General features: G+C 41.5%; 1 protein-coding gene across 8 annotated transcripts; it reads right to left on the bottom strand.

Annotated features, from left to right (window-relative positions):
- Positions 1 to 1,505: 1,505 nt before the first annotated feature.
- Positions 1,506 to 24,505, bottom strand: fgfr1a (fibroblast growth factor receptor 1a). Of its 8 annotated transcripts, none has more exons than XM_061278219.1 (19): positions 23,895 to 24,505; positions 19,913 to 20,093; positions 12,626 to 12,868; positions 12,447 to 12,536; positions 11,961 to 12,133; positions 11,815 to 11,856; positions 9,959 to 10,082; positions 9,315 to 9,505; positions 8,982 to 9,132; positions 6,472 to 6,668; positions 6,007 to 6,152; positions 5,040 to 5,161; positions 4,643 to 4,753; positions 4,198 to 4,388; positions 3,983 to 4,105; positions 3,829 to 3,899; positions 3,608 to 3,745; positions 2,827 to 2,932; positions 1,506 to 2,738 (listed from the first exon to the last, which is right to left on the bottom strand). In XM_061278219.1, exons 2-19 carry the CDS (start codon positions 20,064 to 20,066, stop codon positions 2,562 to 2,564), a joined length of 2,550 nt encoding a protein of 849 aa, XP_061134203.1. In that variant the 5' UTR covers positions 20,067 to 20,093; positions 23,895 to 24,505; the 3' UTR covers positions 1,506 to 2,561. The 8 variants fall into 8 exon arrangements, with proteins under 8 accessions (XP_061134203.1, XP_061134204.1, XP_061134205.1 ...); XM_061278220.1 differs by having other exon boundaries at positions 6,478 to 6,668; XM_061278221.1 differs by lacking the exon at positions 8,982 to 9,132 and adding an exon at positions 8,070 to 8,214 and having other exon boundaries at positions 23,895 to 24,504.

The following is a 24,505-nucleotide window of genomic DNA, read 5'->3' as shown; positions in this document are numbered from 1 at the left end:
GGGCCCCCAGGCCTTGAGTTTGACATCCTTGGTTTAATCACCCCCTCTATAAATGGATATATTCACACAGTGGAGAAGTCTTAAGTACTGAAGTGTGTCAACAAAGCATCAAAATTCCTGCTCCATTCAGCATGCCAGCAACTGAGCATAGGCTTGAGCTCTCGAACAAGAGTTGTCTTTGGTTGGCATTTAAAAAATTAAAACTGCATTTGAGACATTAATTTAGCTTGATTTGAAGTATGACAAAGTGGGGACTTGTATTTTTACCTGTTTGTGTATAAGTTTTGTTCCACTGCTTCACCCGCACGCACGCACACACACATTCTGATTAATCAAGTGTTTCTTATGTAGAGGTGACAGAGTTGAATGGTTATTCATCACCAGTGACGGGTAATTTCTTCTAAAATGAACACGTAAGGCAAACCTGGCATGAATCAAAGCCTTCAGGCCTCAATGGATAGGAGCTGATTCACAAACCTGAGGGGGTAAAAAAAGGATGGTAAGTGATGACCATTCTAGGAGATTCATGCTTCGTTTAAAATCACATTATGAACTTGAACTGGCATAAGATGTAGTACACACTAAAAATAAGATTTCAATTTGGTTGCTAAGCAAATTATGAGTCACGATCTTGTGCCTCTATCATAGCCTTTTTAGTCTTTCACGGAGACCTCAAACAGTCACACTTTCCACAATGTTTCCCCCCCGAAAATCAATATACAAAGTACATGGATGACGATCGTCAACTGACTTGACAGTTTAACTGTTGCTGTGCTGGATGATATTTGACAATAAAAATTCTTCCTGTGCCATCTGTCCAAAGTGATAACACCCTTTGCGAAATAACCCCTGTGCACCATTAGCAGCTCATAAAGCAAGATTTCTCTTGTTGTTCCTATTCTTATATGGAGCCCTTCAAAATCACCTCAACCACAAAACGCACAGGGGACTTTTATTGCTCCCTGTTTCCAGGCATGGAAAATATCTCACCCCCAAAACAATGAGGTCATGTGTTTGTCTGACTCCTATAGCGTCCACTGGTAGCCACCATGTACTGTAACCTGAGTGATTGATTTTAAAGCATAATTGTCTTTAAGATCCAAGTGTTAGCCTCATCTGCTAAAACATATCACGCATCAAGGGCCATCTGCACTGACCCCAGCTCTCAAGAGCTGGCTTTTAAAAAAGGTTAACTGCTGCCCGCATGGTGTGGCTTGCTACAACTGGCTGCATGGAGATTGCAAGCCAGGTAATGCATCAGTCTATGGCAGGATGCCAGACCAGTAATACAAGCATCAAGGTTGGTGTGGTTGATGGAAGGAGGTGTAGCTCTAACACTTGACAAGCCATTCACATGACCATAAATCATGTTTACTGCGTACCATGGCCATGGATCCCACACATCTGCTGATGTCAGCAGCACATTATCAAATCTAATCAGCAACTCGAGGGGAATTGACACTATTCTGTGACACACACACACACACACACACACACACTTTAGCTCATTCTTGAACAGCTTTTGTATTTCTTTAAAAAAAAAAAAACATTTTATTTCATGTTATCCATTTATGAGGATGAGTGTTCCACATCTCATCATCAGAAGTTATTTGGCAGAAGTTGAACATCATGGTTAAAGCTTATACAGTAAAATGAATTACACGAGATACATGCACAGAGGAAGTGCATGACATTTACTGAAGCTAATTAGGGTGGCTTTTATAAGCAGGAACTACATGTTGACAGTTGGGCAAGATGTATAAAATTCAGTTTACTCACGTACACAATCAGTTACACTGATATTCATCTTGGTGTAGAATGGAGCACCTGCAAATATCACTGGTACACTGATATGCATGATGTAATATTGAAAAGCATGTTAAAGAAATAAAAAAAAATACTCTATTTTGTATTAATCGTTACAATATAAAATGAGGGCAATCAATTCTGGGGGGGAAAAAATAGTCATGTGATATCTCCCCTGTGGACTATACTCAAGAATGGGTCAATCAATCACTTTACAAAAGTAAAATCTATTACAGTGATAAAAATAAGATTATAGTCTAAGTATGTATGTATGTATGTATGCATATATATATATATATATACATATACACACACACTGTATATACATACATATATATTCATATTTATATTTTTCTGGCAGTATTTACAAGAAGACATAGTGAATGGCGCAATGTACCATGGTCCTAGTTCCTTGGTATTTAGTCTTTAAAGCAAAAATGTTATCCCGATGAACTGAATGAATAAAAAAGGCCCTGTCCTGCATAGGAATGGGAAACCCATTTACAACACCGTAACAAACTTCCACTCTTGATAATAGAAAGTGCCCCGGTAAACATCGTTCCACCAGGATCGGGAAATAGCTGCGCTTTGCGGTCCTTGAGATCCAACAAGTTCTCTGAGGTGTCTCTCAGCTTCTGTCTCACCAAGCAGCGGCGGTCCTTAGCTTTATCTTTGGGAATTTTAGGGAAGAAGAGTCCACAACCGCATGAGGCAGGGAGTGGAAGAAATGTCAATGTTTGACTGGTGATGAGGTATCAGCGTTTTTTGATGGCCGCTCCGTTGGAATGGGGAGGGAGCTTTGGGAGGCAGGGTTCCTCAGCACCAGCATCGTGGGAGAAGACAGAGTCCTCGCCAGAAGAGCAAGTGGAGCTACGGGTGTCAAGGTAGTTGGGGGAGTATTGATCCAATGGCACGGACAGCTCTAAATACTCCTGTATGCGGGAAAGACTCACTATGAAAACCTTTGTTTCCACGACACATATGGCTGCTGCTCTCACCCTTGATGAGGAAAGGACTGACCTGGTTGGACGTTATGGCAAGACAACGATCCAGGTCCTCTACAAGCTGCTTGAAAGTTGGCCTCTGGGACGGCACAGCATGCCAGCAATCTCTCATCATCATGTACCTGTCAGAGTTGAGAGACTTACCTTAAATAGTCCATTTTTAGATCTTGGCCTGTTAATCTCATGTATGTAAATAGTTGCCGTAATAACATCTGCTCAAAGGAAATTTAAGTATCTTTTGAATGGCAGTGAATTCACAGCGTTTTTATGAAATACCATCCTTTGGGGCCATGTTCATGTATATCTAAAACATCTGAATGTGATAGAGACTAAATGTGACCCATGTTTTGTAAAGAAAATCAATACTTATGTTTTCACAAATAAGGCTTTTCACATGTGTAGAGCAGTTAAGCAACACCTCAACCTCACTAGAGAACAACAAAGAATAGCAGTTGTTTGTTCATTTGTTTGCTGGGTGGCAGACCAATTCTTAATGAAGTATGACTTAAGATTTAGATTCTGGGGTGCACTATTATGAAGTGTCTCAAAGGGCAAATAGTAATAAATTCCTCAATCTGCACCTTCCACCTAAAATGCAATAGTTAATAGGTGGTTACGCTAAAACGGTTGTACACGCTGATTAAGTGACTTTGGTTATAACAAACTAGAACTACCAAACTAACAGAGACCAACACATAACCTCAGGCAACCAGTGAAGGTCCCAAATTTTCTCCAGTTTTTGGATCTGTTGCAAACATTCCAGGGTAAAATGCCAGATGAAGTCAGAATTTCCTTACAGCTCTTGGGTGCAAGTGGAGGGTTTGTCCATGCGGTGACCTTCCTTCAGCAGCTTAAACAGCTCTTCCACAGGGATGCCGGGGTATGGAGAGCCTCCCAGAGTAAAGATTTCCCAAAGTAGAACGCCAAATGACCAGCTGCACACAAGCACAGGAACTCAAGAGTTTTCACCATATTGCAGTGGGACAGAATAAAGAAAATACAGCGATATGATACCCACACATCACTTTGGTGTGTATATATTCGATCAAACAGTGCTTCAGGAGCCATCCATTTGACCGGTAAACGACCCTGTGGGGAAAAAACATGTGCCTTATAGTTATTTTTGCTCATCAAATTCAAATGTGTTTCTCCAAACTAATGAAACTACTTACATTGGTGGTCTTCTTGTAGTAATCAATGTGGTGTATGTCTCTTGCCAAGCCAAAATCAGCTATTTTCATCACATTGTCTTCCGTTACCAAAACATTACGAGCAGCAAGATCTCTGTGGATGCACTATAGTGATGCCAACGGTGGGTTATTATACATAATGAAGAGGTTTGAGTAAATCCTGTTTCTTTAGACTGATCAAGTTGGGCTTGTATTACCTTTTTGGAAGCTAGGTACGCCATGCCTCGGGCCACTTGATAGGCACAAGATACCAGGTCTTTGATGGACATGTTCTCGACAGGAACTTGGTCTGGGTTGTAACAGTACTCCATGCCTGGAGGGCGTCTAGCATGCAAAAACTCCCTCAAATTGCCCTTGGACGCAAACTCCACAATCACGTACAAAGGACCTGCAGAAAAATGGGCAAAATGATGACTGGAAATATTTGTTGTCTTTATATTCATCATATCTGTTGATTTAAACCACTTTCTGATTCATTATATCAATTAGAACTATTTTGTCAATAAGCACGTCTATAATGTGTGCATTCTCACCAGTGACATTCAGGCAAATAAATATAGATACGAGCCAACTATTAATCAAAGCACATTTCATTGCCAGCACAGCAATGACTCCTTGTGAGAGGCGGTGGGGAGCGCTTACCATCCTGTGTGCAGGCTCCCAGCAGATTGATGATGTTCTTGTGTTTGCCAATAATCTTCATCATTTCCATCTCTGAAATCAGGTCTGACAAATCTTTCTCTGTGGCATCAGCTGGAGGGCATCACAAACAGATGATATTAAGGGGAATTAGACCATATTCTTGAAAAGAATAGGACATTCTTTGAAACAAGCAGCATAGCTCTCACACATCTCGTGCTTTGATTCAAGACAATGAAAGCTTCTTTTGTTCAATCCCCATCACGGTCAATTGAACTGTTGTTTACTGTTAGTGATCTAACAGGCACAGAGGTCTGCGGCTGCTGCACTAATCCGAGATGTATATTCCAACCGATGACAGTTACAGATAATATGAAGTGGTAAAAGAGGGCTTACTTACACTTCAACATTTTCACTGCAACCTTTGTCACACGACTTGGCTTCTCTTTGTCAAGACCCAGTGCCTCTCCCATCACCACCTGACCGAAGCAGCCTTCGCCCAGGGGCTTTCCGAGAACAAGTCTGCAAGAAAGACATTTTAAAAGAAGGCTACATGCAGTTACATCCATACACTGAAAGGTTTAAACGACGTACGATTTTCTTTCACACCACTGATTGATGTGGTCGGTGCCTTGTGTTTTTAGTCTAATAGTACTTTCAGTAAATGTAATGCAGTGTATTCTTTCTTTTTTTCTTTCTTGTAGGGTAACACCTAATTCACACGAACTGCGGAATGGATGTGTTGCTGAAGAGTTGAGTTCACACGATAACAATCATGTGTATAGAGAGCTACTTGTAAACAATGGCCGCCATGCTTTTGTTCAGACTGATACGCTTGGACATTATTTCTGGGACTTTGGCTCTTCTACCATGGGTAAGCGCATTTTCCGTTTAAATAGTGTTATTTTATCATGTTTAATAGATTTGAGCTCGTTTTTGTCTTTTAAATGTCCGACTCGTGTCAAGTTATGTAGTTGGCTCAAATGTATGTTTGTTGTAGAAGCTCTTTTTTGATACAGTGCTGGTATTGCTAGCAGGATTTATCAAAAAGGAACTTGTATTTCTCATCTTTTTTTTTTTTTTTTTTTAACTTCAGGACGTCGTGTATATCATTGCCACCAATTGGCAGTCGTGACGGAGCGAAGTGGAATTGAGTGGGAGGGTACTTGAATGACGAGTGTATCAAGGCCATAGTGATGGCTAATATATTTTTCATGCGTTTTATCTGCTATTGCTTACAACTGACAAAATGCCCTTTAACCATGTCACAGACTCACGTTGACCCATATTGCTAAATAAGAGTGGTAAAATGAGAATTTTGATGGCATGGCATCTTTAAGTCTGACAAAGACATCTTCTGTACATACCGATCTCGAGGAAGCTCCCAACGGGGATCTTGTGGCAGTTCATACTCAGACACCCCTGACAACATTGGAGAGCCGCTGGAGGAAAGTCGAGATGGTCGAACCAACATCACACCAGAGTGGATGGAGGAACTTGAGTCCACTGACACCTGAGATGAAGAAGCCTGACATTAATCCCTTCATAGGGAAACACACACAGATGACTGCCTAAATTAATTTAGACAAGAGCAGTGGGAAACCAAACAAATATTTTGCTGTTTAGACCGTGTTGACTAACTTGTACCACTAGTTCAAGAAAAACACGATACCTACCTGATACACAACTTGGACTCTTGACAATATCTATGGAAGCATGCTTTTAGTAGATTTAAAGCATAGACACACACTCATACAGGTATGAGCAAAAGGGATATTGTGAGAGAAAGGAGTGGAAAGGGTAAAAATGTTCCAAACCCCCTATCTACTTTCTGTTACCTGTCTACGCAGAGGGATGCTTTTAGCCAGCTTGTGCACAGCCAGCTGACTGTTGAAGTCACTCTTCTTGGAGGAGGTGCGAATCTTCACAATAATTACGATGGCAATCATGACAGCGATGAAGAAGAAGCCCACACAGTAGATGACAACCTCCAGATACGTGTGGTTGGACGGAGGATAGTGTGGCATGGCTGTACATGGGGAGTAGTAACATCAACTGTTAAATATGACCTGTACCTAATTGTTGAAACATGCTCATTAGCACTTTCACACATCACCACAAACACAAACATCCAATCAAGCTATTGTGTCTAAAAACAGACGCTTTGACACCACTCCTCTAAAACACTGAAAATGTGACTTTATCATCACTGGCACAGGCATATTAAACTACAGATACTTTATGTAAACCCCAGAAAGCCCATCTTTAGGTTTTAGTATTAAAACTTTGAATTTTAGCACAATTATAACCCGATTAACATTTAAAGAGGGAGAGGCCAAAACCAGGCCAAGAAAATGGTTGTCACACACAATGGATGCACGCTTCACACAAATACACGCACGCACACACACACAGGGACATGCCTACTTTAAATGTTCTAGTGCCATAAGCTCACATGTAATTAATTACGTGTGTAATTTTCACTAAACATGTTGTGTATTGGTATTCTTTATGAAAGAGCCAATATAAGCATGGAATTAAAAGGAAATAAATATAGAACTGAAACTTAATGAGATCTTGTTTTTATCCTCCCATTCAATAAAAAGGAGCATCAAAGATGTATTCACACCCAGTAACCCACAATGAGGCACACATTAGCTTGGGATGGCACTGCACTGCGTATCGGTATATTGCATAGTTTAAATTTTTAAATACGTGTATGTGCGTATAAGAATCATGTGTGCGTGTATAAGAATCTTGTCTAACATAGCACTACTGATGTGCTTTGCATCTCAAACCAAGTGTGCTGCTACACCCATCACCAACACCAGCATTGCACAAGTGAGCTGCACTTGTGTTAGTTAAGAGGCTGACTGACAAGCAGCTTGATAATTGGACAAATGCCCATTCCGACACGGAGGAATGAGACACACAAAGTACAGAGAGCCAATTATCCGAGCCGGCCGGAGGACTCGCAGCAGGAAATGACACGAGGCATACATGTCGTTTAAAGCGCTTGTCAAAGAAAAGAAAACATCTATTAAAGATTCAGACAGGTCAAAGTGAAATCTGAACAGAGATGCCAAACTACCCGTTTAGAAATAAATCTGGCTAAAGGCAAAAATAATTCTTCATTTATTTACTGCCTGATTTCTAAATGGTTATTAATTTTTGGATCTTTAGTCCATGTTGTTTCCCCAGACAAGGTTTGAGGTAGTTTGAGTTGTTTGGCATTCTCATGTAAGCACAGCGAGGTGCACGTTAAGGAAGGAGCCATGCTGAGGGAAAGGAAGTGAAGCACTACATTTGTCCCTCCTCACATTTTGACAGAATTTCCTTTGATTCAAATTCTGACAAATGTGAAGACAGACAGGCTGACGTAAAGGAAAAGGAGGGGAACTTGGGGATGGCGAGGCAGAACCACTGATACCTTCAAACACCGTCAACCATGCAGAGTGATGAGAGAACCCGATAGAATTTCCCGCCAAGCAGGTATACTCCCCAGCGTCATCAAAAGACACATTTCTCAGTTGCAGGACTTCCATTTCCTTGTCCGTGGTGTTAAGGCCAGCGGTCTAGAAAATAAAGGAAGTAGACCCAACAAGAGGCCCAATAGAAAGAAGGGAACCATGAGTAAAGAATTCTGAAAGAGAAAAGTAACAGAGGAGAGTTTCCTCCTCCTACATCAAACACCATTTGCCCAAAAAGGGATGACTTAAAGCCACAGTCAAGGACCTGTCGGGGAGAACCCCCCCTCCAAGACAAGAATCTGTTAGTGGAATAGCTAGTTAGGTTGAATCTGGTTGCCTAAACCCAACCCATCACCATGTTGAATACCTCACTTTCATCTCCCCATGCACAAGATGGGCAACATGGAAAACTCCACAGCAGAACAGATCACACTCACACTGGGGCACACATTCCTGTCTATGGACAGTTAGCAGTAGACAAGCAACTAGACGTTTGTGAAAGAGGAAAAAAAACAAAGGGAGTCCACACACAGAGAGTGAAGAGAGTGTGAGCATGTCAAAGGGCAAGGGAGCACAATTCGTGAAAGATGGCAAAGGGGCTGTAGGGAGAGGCAGAGGAAGGAGTGAGTATTGAAAATAGGTCCAATGTAAACCTGAGACTAAACACTTTCAACTGTTCTGCTGGGAATTTTCCATAGCGTCATTTACAGTCAGGAGCACTGAGGCAGGAGAGCGGGTGGGAGGAAATGGAGGGAGGGAGGGTGGGAGGAGAGAAACAGCTGAGGGTGTCTCCTGTTGTACGGCCCTAATTTATCCAGGTGGTCTTGGAAGTGTCTCCTCTGTGTAGTCCTGTACAGCTGCGTGATGTTTACCTGTGGGCTCAAATCTGGTGACAGTCAGCCAGGCCGACTGATTGGCCTCTCCTATATAATTGGACACTTTACATATATATTGTCCACTGTCCTCCTCAGTCACATTGGAGAGGGTCAGCAACTGAGCATCCGAACTATTGACTCCAGAATGCTGGAAGTAAAACAATGTCATGTGTAGCTCAAACACAGAAGTCGCGTGTTTTGGAGGTATTTCATCAAGATCACTTTTGGACAATTCAATAGGCTTGATCCTTTTACACATTTACCTGCTGCAGCAAAATGAAAACAGTAGTGTGAGAGATCGAAGGAAAGTCAATCAGAGTGAGCTCCTACCTTGAGGATACGGACATACGGTAAGCCGTCTGCACCGACGCGACTCCCGTTGACCTCGATGTGCTTTAACCACTGGATGTGAGGCTGAGGGTCGCTAAAGACCTTGCACTCAAACTCTACATCACTGCCCACCACTGCGGTGCGATTAGCGGGCAGACCGGCCTGCAGGATGGGCCTGTGTGGAGAGCGCTCTGCAACGCAGCCAAAACATAAAACCATGTAAAGATGTGGAGATGTACGTACTCTCATTTTGCATTTATATTTTTGTTCAGTGTATTTGCTTAATGATTTTTTTGTTAATAAATCACGTTTATTGTACTGTTTAATTTTCAAACAAGCGAAGTTAAAAATGTATTTTTCAACATTTCAATGTGAATGTTCAATATTCTTAAGACTATAAACCTACAAAATGAAAAAGTAAGATGGGAGAATCTATCAAATCGCGTGAATCTATACATTCAATGTGATGTGGTAGAAAATAGTGCAACTAACTTTTGTGCCAGTCCACCAAAGAATAAACGTTGAGCGCAACAGTGCAACATTTAACCCTGTCAATGTATCGTTAGGTTCTAGTTGAAAAAAATCTACAAGCTTGAAAAAGGAAAGAAACTCTGTTGTAAATCATTTTTAGTAACATCTCCTACCGACAACATCCAGCTGGTAGGTGTGATTGATGCTTCCATATTGGTTTTCCACCATACAGGTATAGTTTCCCTTGTCTGAGGGCACCACAGATTCCATGATGATGGTCCAAACATGGTCACGAACCTAGGCATTGGAGAAAAGAATTTCATCCACAGCAATGTAATCAACTAATGTTTTAGGCTTTCCAGTTCTATCAAGAATCCATAAAAAATTATAGGAAAGCCAGTCAAGAGAATAATGAAAATCTTCAGGAAGTTCATGAAATACTATAAAAACAGTACTTCCGAAGATGTACGATTGTAAGATTACCGTATTTTCCGGACTATAAGGCGCACCTAAAAACCTCAAATCTTCTCAAAAGCAGACAGTGCGCCTTATAGTCCAGTGCGCCTTATATATGGACTAAATTCCTAAATTCAAACTGGCCCGAAGCATTGTGTCATGAAATCAAGCATTAGTGGCCTGCTGAAGACTATGAATCATGAATCAAAAAGACTATGGATCATTATTTTGTGATTATAAAGTAATTTGTTGCATCTGAAGTTGAAATAAAAAAGATAAAATGGAGAATGATTTGATTTGGATTAAAAATCTGACATGATGCGCCTTATAGTCCGGTGCGCCTTATATAAGGATTAAGTTTTAAAATGGGCCATTCATTGAAGGTGCGCCTTATAGTCCGGTGCGCCTTATAGTCTGGAGAATACGGTACATGAATTGTTTTGAGTCTCGGTGCATCACAAGGAAAACACGTAAATACCGCTACTTATATCATACATTTTGCCTGTGGCTGTGTGCTAGTTTACAACTAAGCCAATTAGACGAAACAAGAATGTTTTTTTGGATCCTGCTTCATTTTGAGCAATCATTTTTCTTTCATAAATCTGCCAAGACCAGGACTGCATGATTAGCTAACAGACCTCCAAGGCAATGGCAACATCAAACATGCATCGTATAGAAACTGAGCCATGCGTTTTCCCTCATTTAGCCAACACAAGAGGGAATCCAGCTGCCTGCTGCCAGATGTGTCGTGCTTGACTTCATACATGTGGTCCATATTATTTTCTTCTTCCAGCACGTCTCAAAGCACACGATATACAGAATATGAACAATAGAAGTCTGGCAATAAAAGCAAGCGTGAGTGAGATGAGAGACATCCTGAACCACCAATGTGGAACTTTGCAGCAATATTAAAAAAAAACAAAAAAGAAAGAAAGAAAAAGCAGCAGCCAGATGGCAAGGTGTGCTGCCTGGTTGTTGTAGGCTGGGCAAAGAGGCAAGGAACAGGCAGCTGAGAGGAAACTCCTAAATGTGTCCCAGCTGGGAAGGAAGAAGACTTCGACTTAGATATAGGCTAAACCAGCCGATATTATTCTTTATTAGAAATAGCAGACATTAAGGGGAAGGAAGAGGAGGCGGGTGTAATTCCTTTTCTCTAAATATGTAAATGGAAAAATATGCAGATGCTACTGGATCATGAATACTGCCCAGGTAATTACGGGACAATAACTAAAGCGCCATTTAAAAACAAACTTCATGTGTGAAAAAGTAAATGAGTTAATTTCAAAAACCTTTTCAATGTTGAGTTCAACATTTACTTGACCCTGTGTCATCTAAATACTGATAAATACTGGCGCTATCACAAAAGAAATTCGGGAAATATCTGGCAGTTGCTTCAATCGGAAATTGGAGACAGTTGTCTTATCTTGAATAGTGCAAACTCCCACTTGACCAACAGTGAAACAATTATGAATTCAGCTTGCTTGGATAAAGGACGTGCTCTGTGTTTGCTCTGTGTGGAGTGGGATCCGGGTCACTGAGTTACTATGTACATTAGAACGATCAAAATACATACGACTGAGTTACTGCTGTCCTGTGAGGAGGACCCCTGTTTGAACTTCCAGAACATGTAACGACATGTCAAAGGAGGTTAGACTTATAAATTGTAGAAGATCAAATGATGATGATGATAATCAATAGCCTTGGAAAAACAATTCTGACCTTAAAACCTCCAATTCGATGGTCCTTCTTGAACTCCTTTCCATTCTTGTACCATTTTAGTGTAGGTGTTGGGTTGCCACTGGCCTGACAGCGGAATCTGACAGTCTTGCTGGCAGGGACAGCATGGAGCTTTTTCTCCATTTTTTCTGGGTGAGCCCACTGTGGAGCCATTGCTGCAACAAGGAAATTGAGAAACACGGGTAATCAATACTTTGAATAAAATAAAACAAAGGTCACAATACTCAAACATTTTGAAAGCTGATCAATTTTTGAATTGTATTCTTAAAATGACAGATAAAGCTTTGAATGAGTCTCAAACGTACGTGTCAGAGTGATTTTCTCACACTAACACACACACGAACGAGCGCACACAATCTTTGAACCTTGAACCCTCAAGAAAGTTCTTCAAGGTGTGAATTTCTATGTGTAAAAATGATTAGCCAATACAGCAGCACTAGTAAGGTAAACAGAATTCAGGCAACTCACGAAGTAGTTTTTGACTGCCTAATAATTTAGCTTCCTCCGAAGAAGATTCTTCATCTTCATCATCATCCTCAGACGAGGCCAGGGTGTCAACTGTTTGAATAGAAGAGTTTTGTTTTGGGCATTTTAGTGCACTGACAATGACTGCATGACTATTTCTGGTTGCTGTTTCATGGCTATACCTGTGACATTGAAAAATACACTGTGGTTGCTCAAGGTCATGCATGCGTAGATGCCAGAGTCCGCCAGCTCCACTGTCTCAATCTCCAGCTGGCCATTGCGTATGTGTGTGTGTTCTCCATCCACTACGACCACATGGTCTTTGGTCCAGTTGACAGCATGGAGGGAGTCCTTGGTGAAGCAACTTAAGTCCAGACGATCCCCAAGATAGAGAGTGAAAAGCTCCGCTTGCGTTTCCAAGGCAACTAAATGTAATGACAAGAAATGGTATTTGATTTAGCAGTTCATCTTATGTTATCATTTCCAAAAATAAACGATAAAAGAAAGAAATAACCAGCATCAGGCAAAAAACGACTCCAAATCCACAGAATAAATACAACCGATGGTGACTTCCTGAATCAGTCAGACACCACGCAAAAATGAGGTCGTCCATTTGAAAAATGTACTTTAATCATACAGCAATAACCAAGAGACACTTGAAAAGACCTTCCCCGATTTCCTTCTGGCACCAGGCCCGCGGTGCCTCTTCCCCAAATTAAATTGCCTCCTAAATGGGGCTCGATCGGCATACAGGCGAGGAGCCACTGGGGAAAGGAAGGTGAAATTCAATTACAGGAATGAAGAGCAGGGAGGGCGTCACAGAGCAGGACACCTGAGCCCCCCTTGTTCTAAATTACTACATAGCCCAGGAGGGAGGGAGTAACCGAATTATGTTGACACACAGTCACGATGGTGTTGTTTGTTTAGAAAGGTAGGAAGCGTCACTGGGCAACTTTTCTGTTATTGCCACATGGCGAACACTTTTTTAAAGGCACCTTGTAGTTCTTTGCATGATACCAAACGTGTACTTTGTCAGAAAAGAACAAAAGACTAGTAGCTAGGTAAGAAAGTAATTAAAAACATACCTCATCACAACAACAAGCACATATTAAAGGAGAACAACAACAACAACACCTCCCACCATCCAACAAAACCCTCCTCACAACAGTAGCCAGGAAGCCCAAAAGAGTTAGCATGTACACATGAGTGCGCACAAGTGAGGGCCTGCAGTGGCAGGTTCTACTAGCAGTTGCTATGGTGACTGCGCTTGGGCCTAGTAAAGGTATTTCCTGGATCCCATATGTCTGACAGGCCCTTAATCCCAGCAGGAAAAGGGGCCAGGGGGTAGGATCAACTTTCTCCTCAGAAACACAACCAAAGAGTCCAAAGCAGACATTTAATGTGATCCAACGTGCATGCCTTCCAAAGCATAAGCAAACTCTTCTGCTTTGTGTGAGGGCCATTCGATGTGTTTCTGTTACTGCCCTCTAAACGGAGATGCCACCGATAAAACAGTGTCAACATACCATCTGTTAATCTGGCAGCAGACATCATAAAACGCCCAGAAAAGTTGTAAAAAAAAAAAAAAAAAGGTGTTGTTTTATTGTAGCCCACAATCCAGAACACTTGTGCTTGAGGGACAATAGCATTGAGTGTAACACACAAACGCACCTAACTAGAAAAAAAAGGCTCGTGGAAATTTCATGAACTCAAAACGCAACAGGAATTTGCTTTCAACTCTTCGCCCTAAATCAAGTATAAAGTTTAGTGAACATTTATTTTGGATAAGAGCATGTTTGATCTCTGTGAAGCCTCCTGCCGCCGCTATGATTGGATTACACTAGATTAAAGATCTGGACTGTTCTTCTAACTATTTGGTGAGACAATGATTGACACCATTTAAAATCAGCCTAATAACTTAAATCCTTGAAGGAATTTATGTGAAGAGGTAAGCATGCTGACAAGCTTACAATGAGAGGTCCAAAAAAAGTTCACTGGTGTGAAAGGAAGAGTTGGCGCCAGTCGTTGGAACACACTCTGGCTATGCGATAGGAAGCAATATGCTGCATGAATGACTTCTGGGATTTCCTGCTCGCACTGAAGTGATGGCTAAATGCAGCAAAATCTGCTGGCTGGTCAGGGCTCTGTAGTGGTACTCTGTTAAGCAACCACAAGAGATTGAAAAGGCGGGCAATGAGTAGAAGGGACTGATTCGAGACAAAAGGCAGGACATGCAGGAAGCACAAGAATAGCACAATGGCCATTAGCAAATCCCCCAAAATTCAAATAAAAACCTTTTCATGAAAGCTCTCCAGTGGAGCGACCCTTTCACTGCTAAATTAGCTGATGACAATTAGCATGGATTAACAATTGGGAGCGACGAGGATTTCTGTGCGTGGCAAAGTTAAACTTTTCTATTATCATTTAAAACAAACTGAACAACATTTAGCTTCACACCACAAAGTCAAATGGGCAGCTCAAAAACGAAATGGATCACTTCAGCAAAACATTTTATTGCTCTGACTATAAGTAGTATCTTACGAAAGGATTGTCCTTACGATCAAAATTTCAAAGCTATCAACAGTTTACTACAAGTCACGGGAGTCAAAATAGTCGTAAATAAACTGGTTCAACATATTATTTTGTTAAGGATTCTCCTTCAATCAAGGTAGCTGGCAGCTCTTGTTGAGACTCTGCTATGACTTTGCTTTTACTCATGACAGAGGTGAGTAGTGGACCAACGAAACGTTAAAATAGGACAAATTGTTTTTCACTGGTCAATAAGTCTTAAAGGTACAGTGGAACCTTGGATAAAGCACTAACTTGTTCGGTCTCTCACATTAAAATAAATGCCGATAGAATTACGTAAAATGTTTTAGCCTCAGAACCTTGATGGAACCACAACAGATTGTAACGCTTCTTAATGGACATCTTTAGAGTTTGTAAACAACGTGGCATCATTTTGGGGTCGTGTCTAAGCTGGAGGTAAAAAGATTTAGACCGCTCGCTTGAAAACGCAGAGTAGCATTATTTCATTGTTTATGTAGGAAAGGACACCAAAACAAAACAGCCATTGGAGTAAATATGTAAGTAAACTCACTCTCCACTATAGAAAATGTTCAAATATAACTCGAGTGACGACTTTTGTGTCGTGCGGTCACCATTTCTGCCAAGTCAACGACAGAATACAAGTATGTAACAGGCACCTCAATTATGGATAACTGCGAGACAACACTCAGAGGTCGGCTTGTCGAAATATAAACCTTGGACTTAAAGCACCTCTTTTCGGATAAACGGCAGAGGGAAGTACCCCATATGTGGACTTCAGGAGAAATCTAAGTCACATGAACCCTTACAGATTTCTATGTAATACAAGTCCAATTTCTCTCCAAATGTTTTTTCCAGCTCTGGTGTTGTAGTGAACCAGGGACTCGGATTGCGATACTGATATGATAGGATGTGGGAGTTGGGGATTTCCTTCTTCAGGCGCCATACAACTCCATACATGGAATTCTGGGGAGTCAACGCAAGTGCTGGTAGGTGTACGGACTATCTTGGCTCCACTACTCTCAGGACTTCCACCATCTCCACGCTTATTTTCTCTGGCATGAGGATGATGCAGTGGTAACCTTTCACAGCTGCAGTTTAGGTGGGTTCAATAATGGTGTCTCCTGGTGTGAGGACCCTTGCTCTCTGTGTCCTTCAGCATTGACAGACTGATCCTGTCTTTGACACAGCGTTGAAAAAAATCCTACTTGAATAATATTTCATAATATATTGGATAATATTTGTTCATAAACTGGCCGTTCTTGAACCAAGGTTCCATTGTACATGCAGAATATGAGCACACTTCCATTAAGAATAAAACCTTAAAAAAACATTGGTTTAAATGCTGCAGCAAAAAAAGTGAAAAAGAACAACTGCAACCAACAATAATGTTCAACCTAAGCACATTTCTTATCATCTGTAATCATTGAACATACAAGTGGCCTCTGGAGGTATTCGGTGTATTTAATTTGAAAACGGAAAAGCCTTTTCTAATGTGAGCATCGCAACATAAAGCTCCAAGACTTTCCATGCAACTATTTTGTTTCCCTTCTCAAGACAAAGGAATGAAACCAAATGCTTCTGCTGTGATTGTTTGTCGACAGCTGAAGCCATCCGTCACCCAGTAGGGAAGTGGAGAAAAGTGAAGCATTCCCAAGCTTAAGTCAGTGGGGGGGGGGGGGGGGGGCAGCAGGAAAAGCACAGCGGCGCATAGATAATAACTAGCCATTTGGTGAATAAGAACTGAGAAGTGTCTCACACTTCCCCCACGTAAATAAGAAGTTATGCTATAGCTCACCTGGAAGAAAATCATTCCCCCAAAACCTAATCTCTAATTATAGCACAGCATTGTTCTTCCATTTTCCTCTTAGAAAGTAAGGCATTGATGAATAATTTCAGTGAATTCATGCGTTCAGTGATTTTTCTTTCTTTACTATGAACAACAGGAGCAGAAATTGTGGGAGGGCTGCCCTTGAGCCACAGATGGGACTCATTTACTTCACTATGTCCCACTGTTGGCTTAAATGCAACCTTCCAAAATTTATTTTATGGCCCTGGAGAGCCCCTCTTGCTTCATTATTCTGATTCCAATGCTGAACCGATCATATCACTCTGCGGATTCCCACTTCCGACTTTGAGTTGTCAACACCCAAAGTATTCTACCCATGTCTATTATGGTCATGCCGCCTATCCAAAAGGTACATTTAGAGGGTTTCGTTTCACCATGTCTCTCCCCTTCTCAGGGAAGTGACGGAGTTGATAATGAATCCGTCGTAGAAAGTCATAACATTACAATTGGCAGGACGAAACATTGTCAGAAACAAATGTGTAAAAATAGTCCATATCAGACCGATTTATCGGTCAGCCAATATATCGGGCCGATATTTGCTATTTTTTAATTCATCGGCATCGGCGATGTTTGTGTTAAGTAGCGCCAACTTAAAGTCAGGCAGCGGCATGTAAATGATGCAGTGCTGCTGTTGCCGACTTCCTTAGTGAAAGACCCCAAACCAAAACGTTTGGAATACGTTATTATACGAATACGCATGAATGAAAATTCATCTCAAGAATCTATTCTGTATTGTGAGTAAAAGTGGACTTAATTAGAGTAATAAAGTGGTATGTTTGACCGATGACGTCACAGGTATTTTCCTTATTAAACCTGTCTAACGTTAACAGTCAATATGAGAAATCACTTTTGCATACAAGGCTGAGAAACATGACAAAGTTATTTATCGATCTTTTGATTGATTGATTCTCGCTAACGAGTAAGCAATCCGTTAACAAACAACAACACATTAGTGAATGATATTGGATCTTTTACATAAATAATAAAAATATATTAAATATATAAAGCACACAACTCCGAGATATCGGCCCTAACAATTAGTCAAACATATCGGCAGCTCATATCAATTATTGGTTGACCTTGACCTCTAAATATCGGCATCAGTTATAGAAAACCCCATATCGGTCAACCCCTAGTCCGCATTAAGGTATAGTGCTTAACTTGATACTTTTGGTGTGGTATGATTCAAGAACGGTTCGATTTTAAAGTGAAATGATTCAATTCGGTTTGATTCAGTGGAATCACAATTCAAATCAATATGGTACGGCTCAGTTAGAGAGGGTATAGTGTAATAAGTTTCTTGGTCATTTTACATACATGAATGAACATATGTTCGACGAGGAGGGTCCGTCGGGAGGTCGAACCTCGGATTCAGGAGGAACAGTGTGGCTTTCGTCCTGGCCGTGGAACAGTGGACCAGCTCTTCACCCTCAGCAGGATCCTCGAGGGTGCATGGGAGTTCGCCCAACCAGTCCACATGTGTTTTGTGGACTTGGAGAAGGCGTTCGACCGTGTCCCTCGGGAGGTTCTCTGGGGGGTGCTTTGGGAGTACGGGGTACCGAGCCAACTGATAAGGGCGGTTCGGTCCCTGTATCATCGATGCCAGAGTTTGGTCCGCATTTCCGGCAGTAAGTCGGATTCGTTCTCAGTGAGGGTTGGACTCCGCCAAGGCTGCCCTTTGTCACCGATTCTGTTCATAGTTTTTATGGACAGAATTTCTAGGCGCAGCCGAGGCGTTGAGGGTGTCCGGTTTGGGGACCTCAGCATCGCGTCTCTGCTTTTTGCAGACGACGTGGTGCTGTTGGCTTCTTCAGGCCGTGATCTCCAGCTCTCACTGGAGCGGTTCGCAGCCGAGTGTGAAGCGGTCGGGATGAGGGTCAGCACCTCCAAATCCGAGTCCATGGTCCTCGATCGGAAAAGGGTGGAATGCCCTCTCCGGATCGGGGATGAGATCCTGCCCCAAGTGGAGGAGTTTAAGTATCTTGGGGTCTTGTTCACGAGTGAGGGGAGGATGGAGCGCGAGATCGACAGGCGGATCGGTGCAGCGTCGGCAGTAATGCGGACTTTGTACCGGTCCGTCGTGGTAAAGAGAGAGCTGAGCCAAAAGGCAAAGCTCTCAATTTACCGGTCGATTTACGCTCCTACCCTCACCTATGGTCACGAGCTATGGGTCGTGACCGAAAGAACGAGATCCCGGATACAAGCGGCCGAAATGAGTTTTCTCCGCAGGATGTCCGGGCTCTCCCTTAGAGATAGGGTGAGAAGTTCGGTCATCCGGGAGAGACTCGGAGTAGAGCCGCTGCTCCTCCACGTAGAGAGGAGCCAGATGAGGTGGCTCGGGCATATCATCAGGATGCCTCCTGGACGCCTCCCTGGGGAGGTGTTCCGGGCATGTCCCACCGGTAGGAGACCCCGGGGACGACCCAGGACGCGCTGGAGAGACTATGTCTCTCAGCTGGCCTGGGAACGCCTTGGGATCCCCCGGGATGAGCTAGATGAAGTGGCTGGGGAGAGGGAAGTCTGGGAGTCCCTCCTGAAGCTGCTGCCCCCGCGACCCGACCCCGGATAAGCGGAAGAAGATGGATGGATGGATGGATGGATGAATGAACATATGATATGATATAATCTTAATTGAAACATAAAGTATAAAATGGTCATTTGTGGTGATAGTAATTCAGCAATGCCAATGACACCAATGAGGTGACATTTTCTTTAATAGATGTCTCCATGCAATGATTACATTTCAGGAGCAATTCGATTATTTTCCCAAAACATTTCAACCTCCTGGCGCCTCGCTCCTATGCCAATCTTCTTGTGTCCTCGATGGAGTTTCTGGCAGAGGAGCGAGGTGCAAGGAAATAGAGAAATGAGATGAGTTTTTAACCGTGGGCCTCCATCTACTTTCGTAAACACTGCACCACGTGACGTCGTGCTTTGTGCGGAAGCCAGTCACTTCATGAATGCTTTTGAATCCCATTAGAAATCTTAGGCGTTTACTTCAATCACGTCGAAAAATACAAAAATCAAAGTGTGTGTATGTATGCGTGTGTGGGGGGTTATCCCACAAACCTACCTTCATCAGGAATGGCGGGGCGGCACTGTGTCCTTAAAACCTGGGCAAAGAAAGCCAGAAAGACAAGTACACTTGGCCTCATCAGCATCCTGTTGAGGGAGCTACAATTGGTGGCTTTTCTGCGACAGGAACTCCATTCAGAACTTTGGGGCATCAGCAGCAGGTCATTTGTAGATTTAAACTGCGGAAAACACGAGCACAAATGTGTGAACATTCAGAGTGTCTTAAAACTACAACTCAGCAGGGAGCAAAAGAGTAATAGAGGACAAGTAGTGACAAAAAATGAGACCGTGAAAGAAGAGAAAAAAGCTCGGAATGTGTACAAAGTTCAGGGAGGTACTAAAATGGCCTTATTCTTTATAAACACTGATGAGAAATGCAGTCAGTCGGTCAGTCTTGCACAGGCTAAACATCTTGGCAGTTTGATGGACTTAAATGTTTTGTTTTCAAAACCTTTGAGTAACCACAGAATATAAATTCATAAAGTTTGTCATCGTGTTTCCTCAAGACATTTTTACCAACTATATCCTGCAAAATGGAGCACTGTGACTGACCCCTACACATGCACATCTGCTTGCATCATCACCCCCTAGCATCTGGCCTCAGAGATTAACACTTGCCCCTACCCCCTTGAGGAATCTGTTAAAGAACAAAAAACTACAGCGTGTCATGTGACACCGTTTTAGAGAGACATCATTTCCACACTTCAAGATCTATTACCTAACATTTGGTTTTGGTCCAACACCAAGAGCCTCAATGACAATTTGCTCCCCTACACTGACTTGGCAAAAAAACAACAACAAAACACACAGATACAATTTGCGGGGATGTCCAACAACAGAACTGAGCAGAAAGCTGGAAACAAAAGTTCTTTGTTTAAAAAAAATAATTCAAATAATTTCGCTGTGAGTAGGGAGGTTCCGAGCAGGGTTTTATACCGCTGATACCAATCGTCCATGAATGTAATTTTCCCAATTAAATAATCAGAATAAGAAAAAGGTTACATTTCTATTAAGGCTGCACGATTAATCCAAATCTAATAGACATTTAGGTTTGACATCCCGCAAAAATCTAATCGCAAGACAGTGTGGTTTTATACAGATTTTTTTCCCCGCTTTGGCGTTTCCTGATAGATGTATTAGCGAACCAGAATTGTCAATGCCTGGGTCCGCTGGCCTATCAGTGTTGTGGGTAATACACGTTAGTTAGCCTGTGTTCTGGTGCACACAGTCAGCACAGCACGACTAAAATACTAACGTGTACATTGTCTCACAGTTGAAGGATCAACATTATGTGTGATTTGCAACTTTCTCATGCACTTTTGTAGTGATCCAAAATCACGATCAGCGGCCGACGATGATTAGTCACCGATCGATCGGAGCATCCCCAGCGGTAAGTATATCAGTATGCTAACAGGAAAACAACAAATAATGTCACATGTGAGTCAAAACCCTAATCGTTTTTATTTGTTCACCCAGAGCAATGTTCTGATGCAGTTGTGGTTTCTTTTGAGTGTTAATCACCATTGAATGTTTATCTCCCAAAAAGGCACTCTGTTTCCCCCTACAGCAATTCATTTAACTTTCCGAGAACACTTCACTCTTCCAGCAGCTGAGCTGGCCCATAGGGAACCAAGGGTGATGAAGAAGCTTGGTCATTGCGGCTACGTAAGATGTGACTCACTCTTTGGGATGGTTCCAAAAAAGTGCTTCTGCGGCAAGACCGTATGGTCCCTGTTCCCTTGGCACCACAGCGACCAAGCAGTGAGACGGAGGAAGTCCCTTCTCCAAAGTATGACACAAAGCTCTGTCATTCTCAGTCTCCATGAGAGCAGGAGTCAAGCTAAAGTGTGTTTTACTATGCATACACACTCAGCGTAGACTCTCCAACTTGGTTTTGCCAACACCCGTCTGAATTATTAACCAATTTAAGTCCAAAATTAGCAAACCCTTGCCAAAGCAATGTGTATCCAGTGAGAGAGTTTTGGTTCATTGAATTTGCTTTTTAACTTTCTTACACTTAAAGAAATTATGTATATTTTATTAATTGAGTATCAGATGGCTGGAAAAGACACAAAAAAAGTGAAATGAAAAATGTAGCCAGTGTAGAAATAATTTTCATCCTAATGATACAGGTTTGTATTAGATGAACCTCAGAAAAATTCAAAGAAATTTTACTTGGAATTATAAACACTACTTGTCTGGAAAGAACATCAACCTCAAACCACTTCAATAAAGTACAGCACAGTAGAGTGGACCTCCACATTTCATAAGAGATAAGGCCAGGGCCTGGCCACACACAGAAAGTCTGAGAATAATTGACACCAATTCAATTGCATTGACAAAAACAAAACATCTATTTTTCTTTAAAGCCAAAAACCTGCTAATAATTGACATCTGTTAAATTGCAATAGCAAAAACAAAATAAAAAAATAATTGGCCTCTAAAGCCAGCATTTTTTCGAGTGACCACAGATATACTGCTAATAAACGTTTTCAACACACAAAAAGATTGGATTTTTCTTTTTTACAAAGTCCGAAAGAAATGTTTCTTTTTAACAGATCATGAAATCAAAACAACAGAAAGGATTTATTTGACAAAGCTAAAAGTCACATAAAGAGCAAGCCCTACACCATAATTGGTGTTCATTGTCATCCATAAATCATAAAAAAATTCAACTCCCTAATTCCTTTTCTCAGTTATCTCAGTTGAGCGACAGGGTATCATACCATTTTACTAAAGCAAAGATATACACTTGACTTGTGCAAAAACAAAAGTTTCCCCGACAGACTAGCAATGCAGATATGGTTTATCGTCAGCATTCCATGAGATGACACTTCAATGTAAAAACAATCAGTGTCAAGCTGCTTGACACATTGCCATTTGGTTCACATTTACATCCCAAATTCCTTTCACTGTGAGCCTAAAGCATAAGATGTTTGGATTTCTATATGTAAAGTTAAAAATAAAAACATTATCAATAGGTAGTCAGTGAAAAAGTGGACAAGTGGTAGGGCTGATTTTTCAGACAGATATAGCAATATCTATTCAATTCACACAAGTGCAATATTGACTATGTACACTAACATTTAAAAACATTACAGAAAACTACATCATACCATCAAAATCTTAAAAATAGGAGTGATTCGATTATAAGTGTCACAAAGTTTTATGGGAAAATGTGGTGTGAAATATAAGGAGTCAACCAACGTCACTACACATCTGTCACATCTGTCACCACGTCAGGGAACTGATTGTGTAACAATTTTGGTGACTAACAAAACCTTACAATGTTTTTAGTATGGACGGAATTCATTACGGATACGTGACCTAAGACAACCAAATCAAAGCAAAAATAAATACAAAAACAACAAGGAAGACAAACAACTGAAGCACATTATAATGATACAATGTAGCTGGAAAAACAGCAGAGCGGCAACTGAATTTATTGACTTATAGGTACTGGATAGATGAATTTAGAAAGGCTAATAACATTGTGTCTCGTGGCTATTTAGACATGTTAATATTGTCTTGGGACAGGTTTTATAAAACATAACAAGTTTTGTTTTATTTCTGGGGATTAACACAAACTAAGAGATGCACCCTGATTTCATTGCACAGTCACTATATTATGACAAAGACCCTTTTACTCTATTTCAAATGCTCAGAAAACTAATGTATTGATTATGGTCACTTTGTAGCATTTCTATGCAATGTGTTAACAATGACACAAAGGTATGTCACGAAACTTGTACAAATCTGTAGTGCTAAAGTGTTTACGTATATAAATGCATAAAATTGTTGAAAGAGCTCAAAAGAAGAAGTGTCCAGGCTATAAGGAAATAATTCATTAGTGCATTCCTTGTGAAGAAAATTCCCTTATCTGTAGGATCTCAAATTGCAGCGGGAGAACAATGCTAACCCCACAGCACGTCAACATACAATAAAAACGTGTTTGGAGAATAAGAAAAGGAGAAGCTCACCTTACTGGCGGGCCAGCCAGCGTCTGATAAATCTGATAAGAACACTCCTTAGCCCAGATTGGAGGGAGAAAAAGTACCTCCAAAAATGGAGAATATCCACACGTAATGTGTGGAAGCTGCAACTCTCACTTTGGTCGCAACTGTGGAAGTTTAGCTAACAAGCTCGCGCATATTTTCCCAAACTTGGCCAGGGAAAATCGCGTGCGTGCCAGACTAAAGACCAGAGGAAAAAAGCGGAACAAAACTTCCGGAGGATGAAACGAATTTGAGCTGATAGATGTATCGTGGGATACAGCCAGGATTTTATTTCCACTGGTATTCTTTAAAACGCTGCTAATACAAACAATGCTGGCAAACTTTAGTAATTCGGTCGTCCATTGATCTCAGCGTCTTCACTCGCGATAAATCGCAGTCTTCTCACCTCCAGGGGGGAAAAGACCAAAGTTTATCAAATTTGTTTGTGTTATTTCCTCGCGTGAAAACAGCAGACAGTAGATTCTAAAAAGTTTCTGGGACTAGTCCTGCTGGGGGAAAAAATGTTCAAGAACGGGAATCCGTGCAAATCCAAACCTCCCCCTTAATTTTCAGACGAGTGGATGCGCATATATCCT

This window comes from Syngnathus typhle, linkage group LG5, assembly GCF_033458585.1.
Source record: "Syngnathus typhle isolate RoL2023-S1 ecotype Sweden linkage group LG5, RoL_Styp_1.0, whole genome shotgun sequence".
Lineage (NCBI taxonomy): Eukaryota > Metazoa > Chordata > Actinopteri > Syngnathiformes > Syngnathidae > Syngnathus > Syngnathus typhle.
This window is presented reverse-complemented; position numbering and strand designations above follow the sequence as displayed.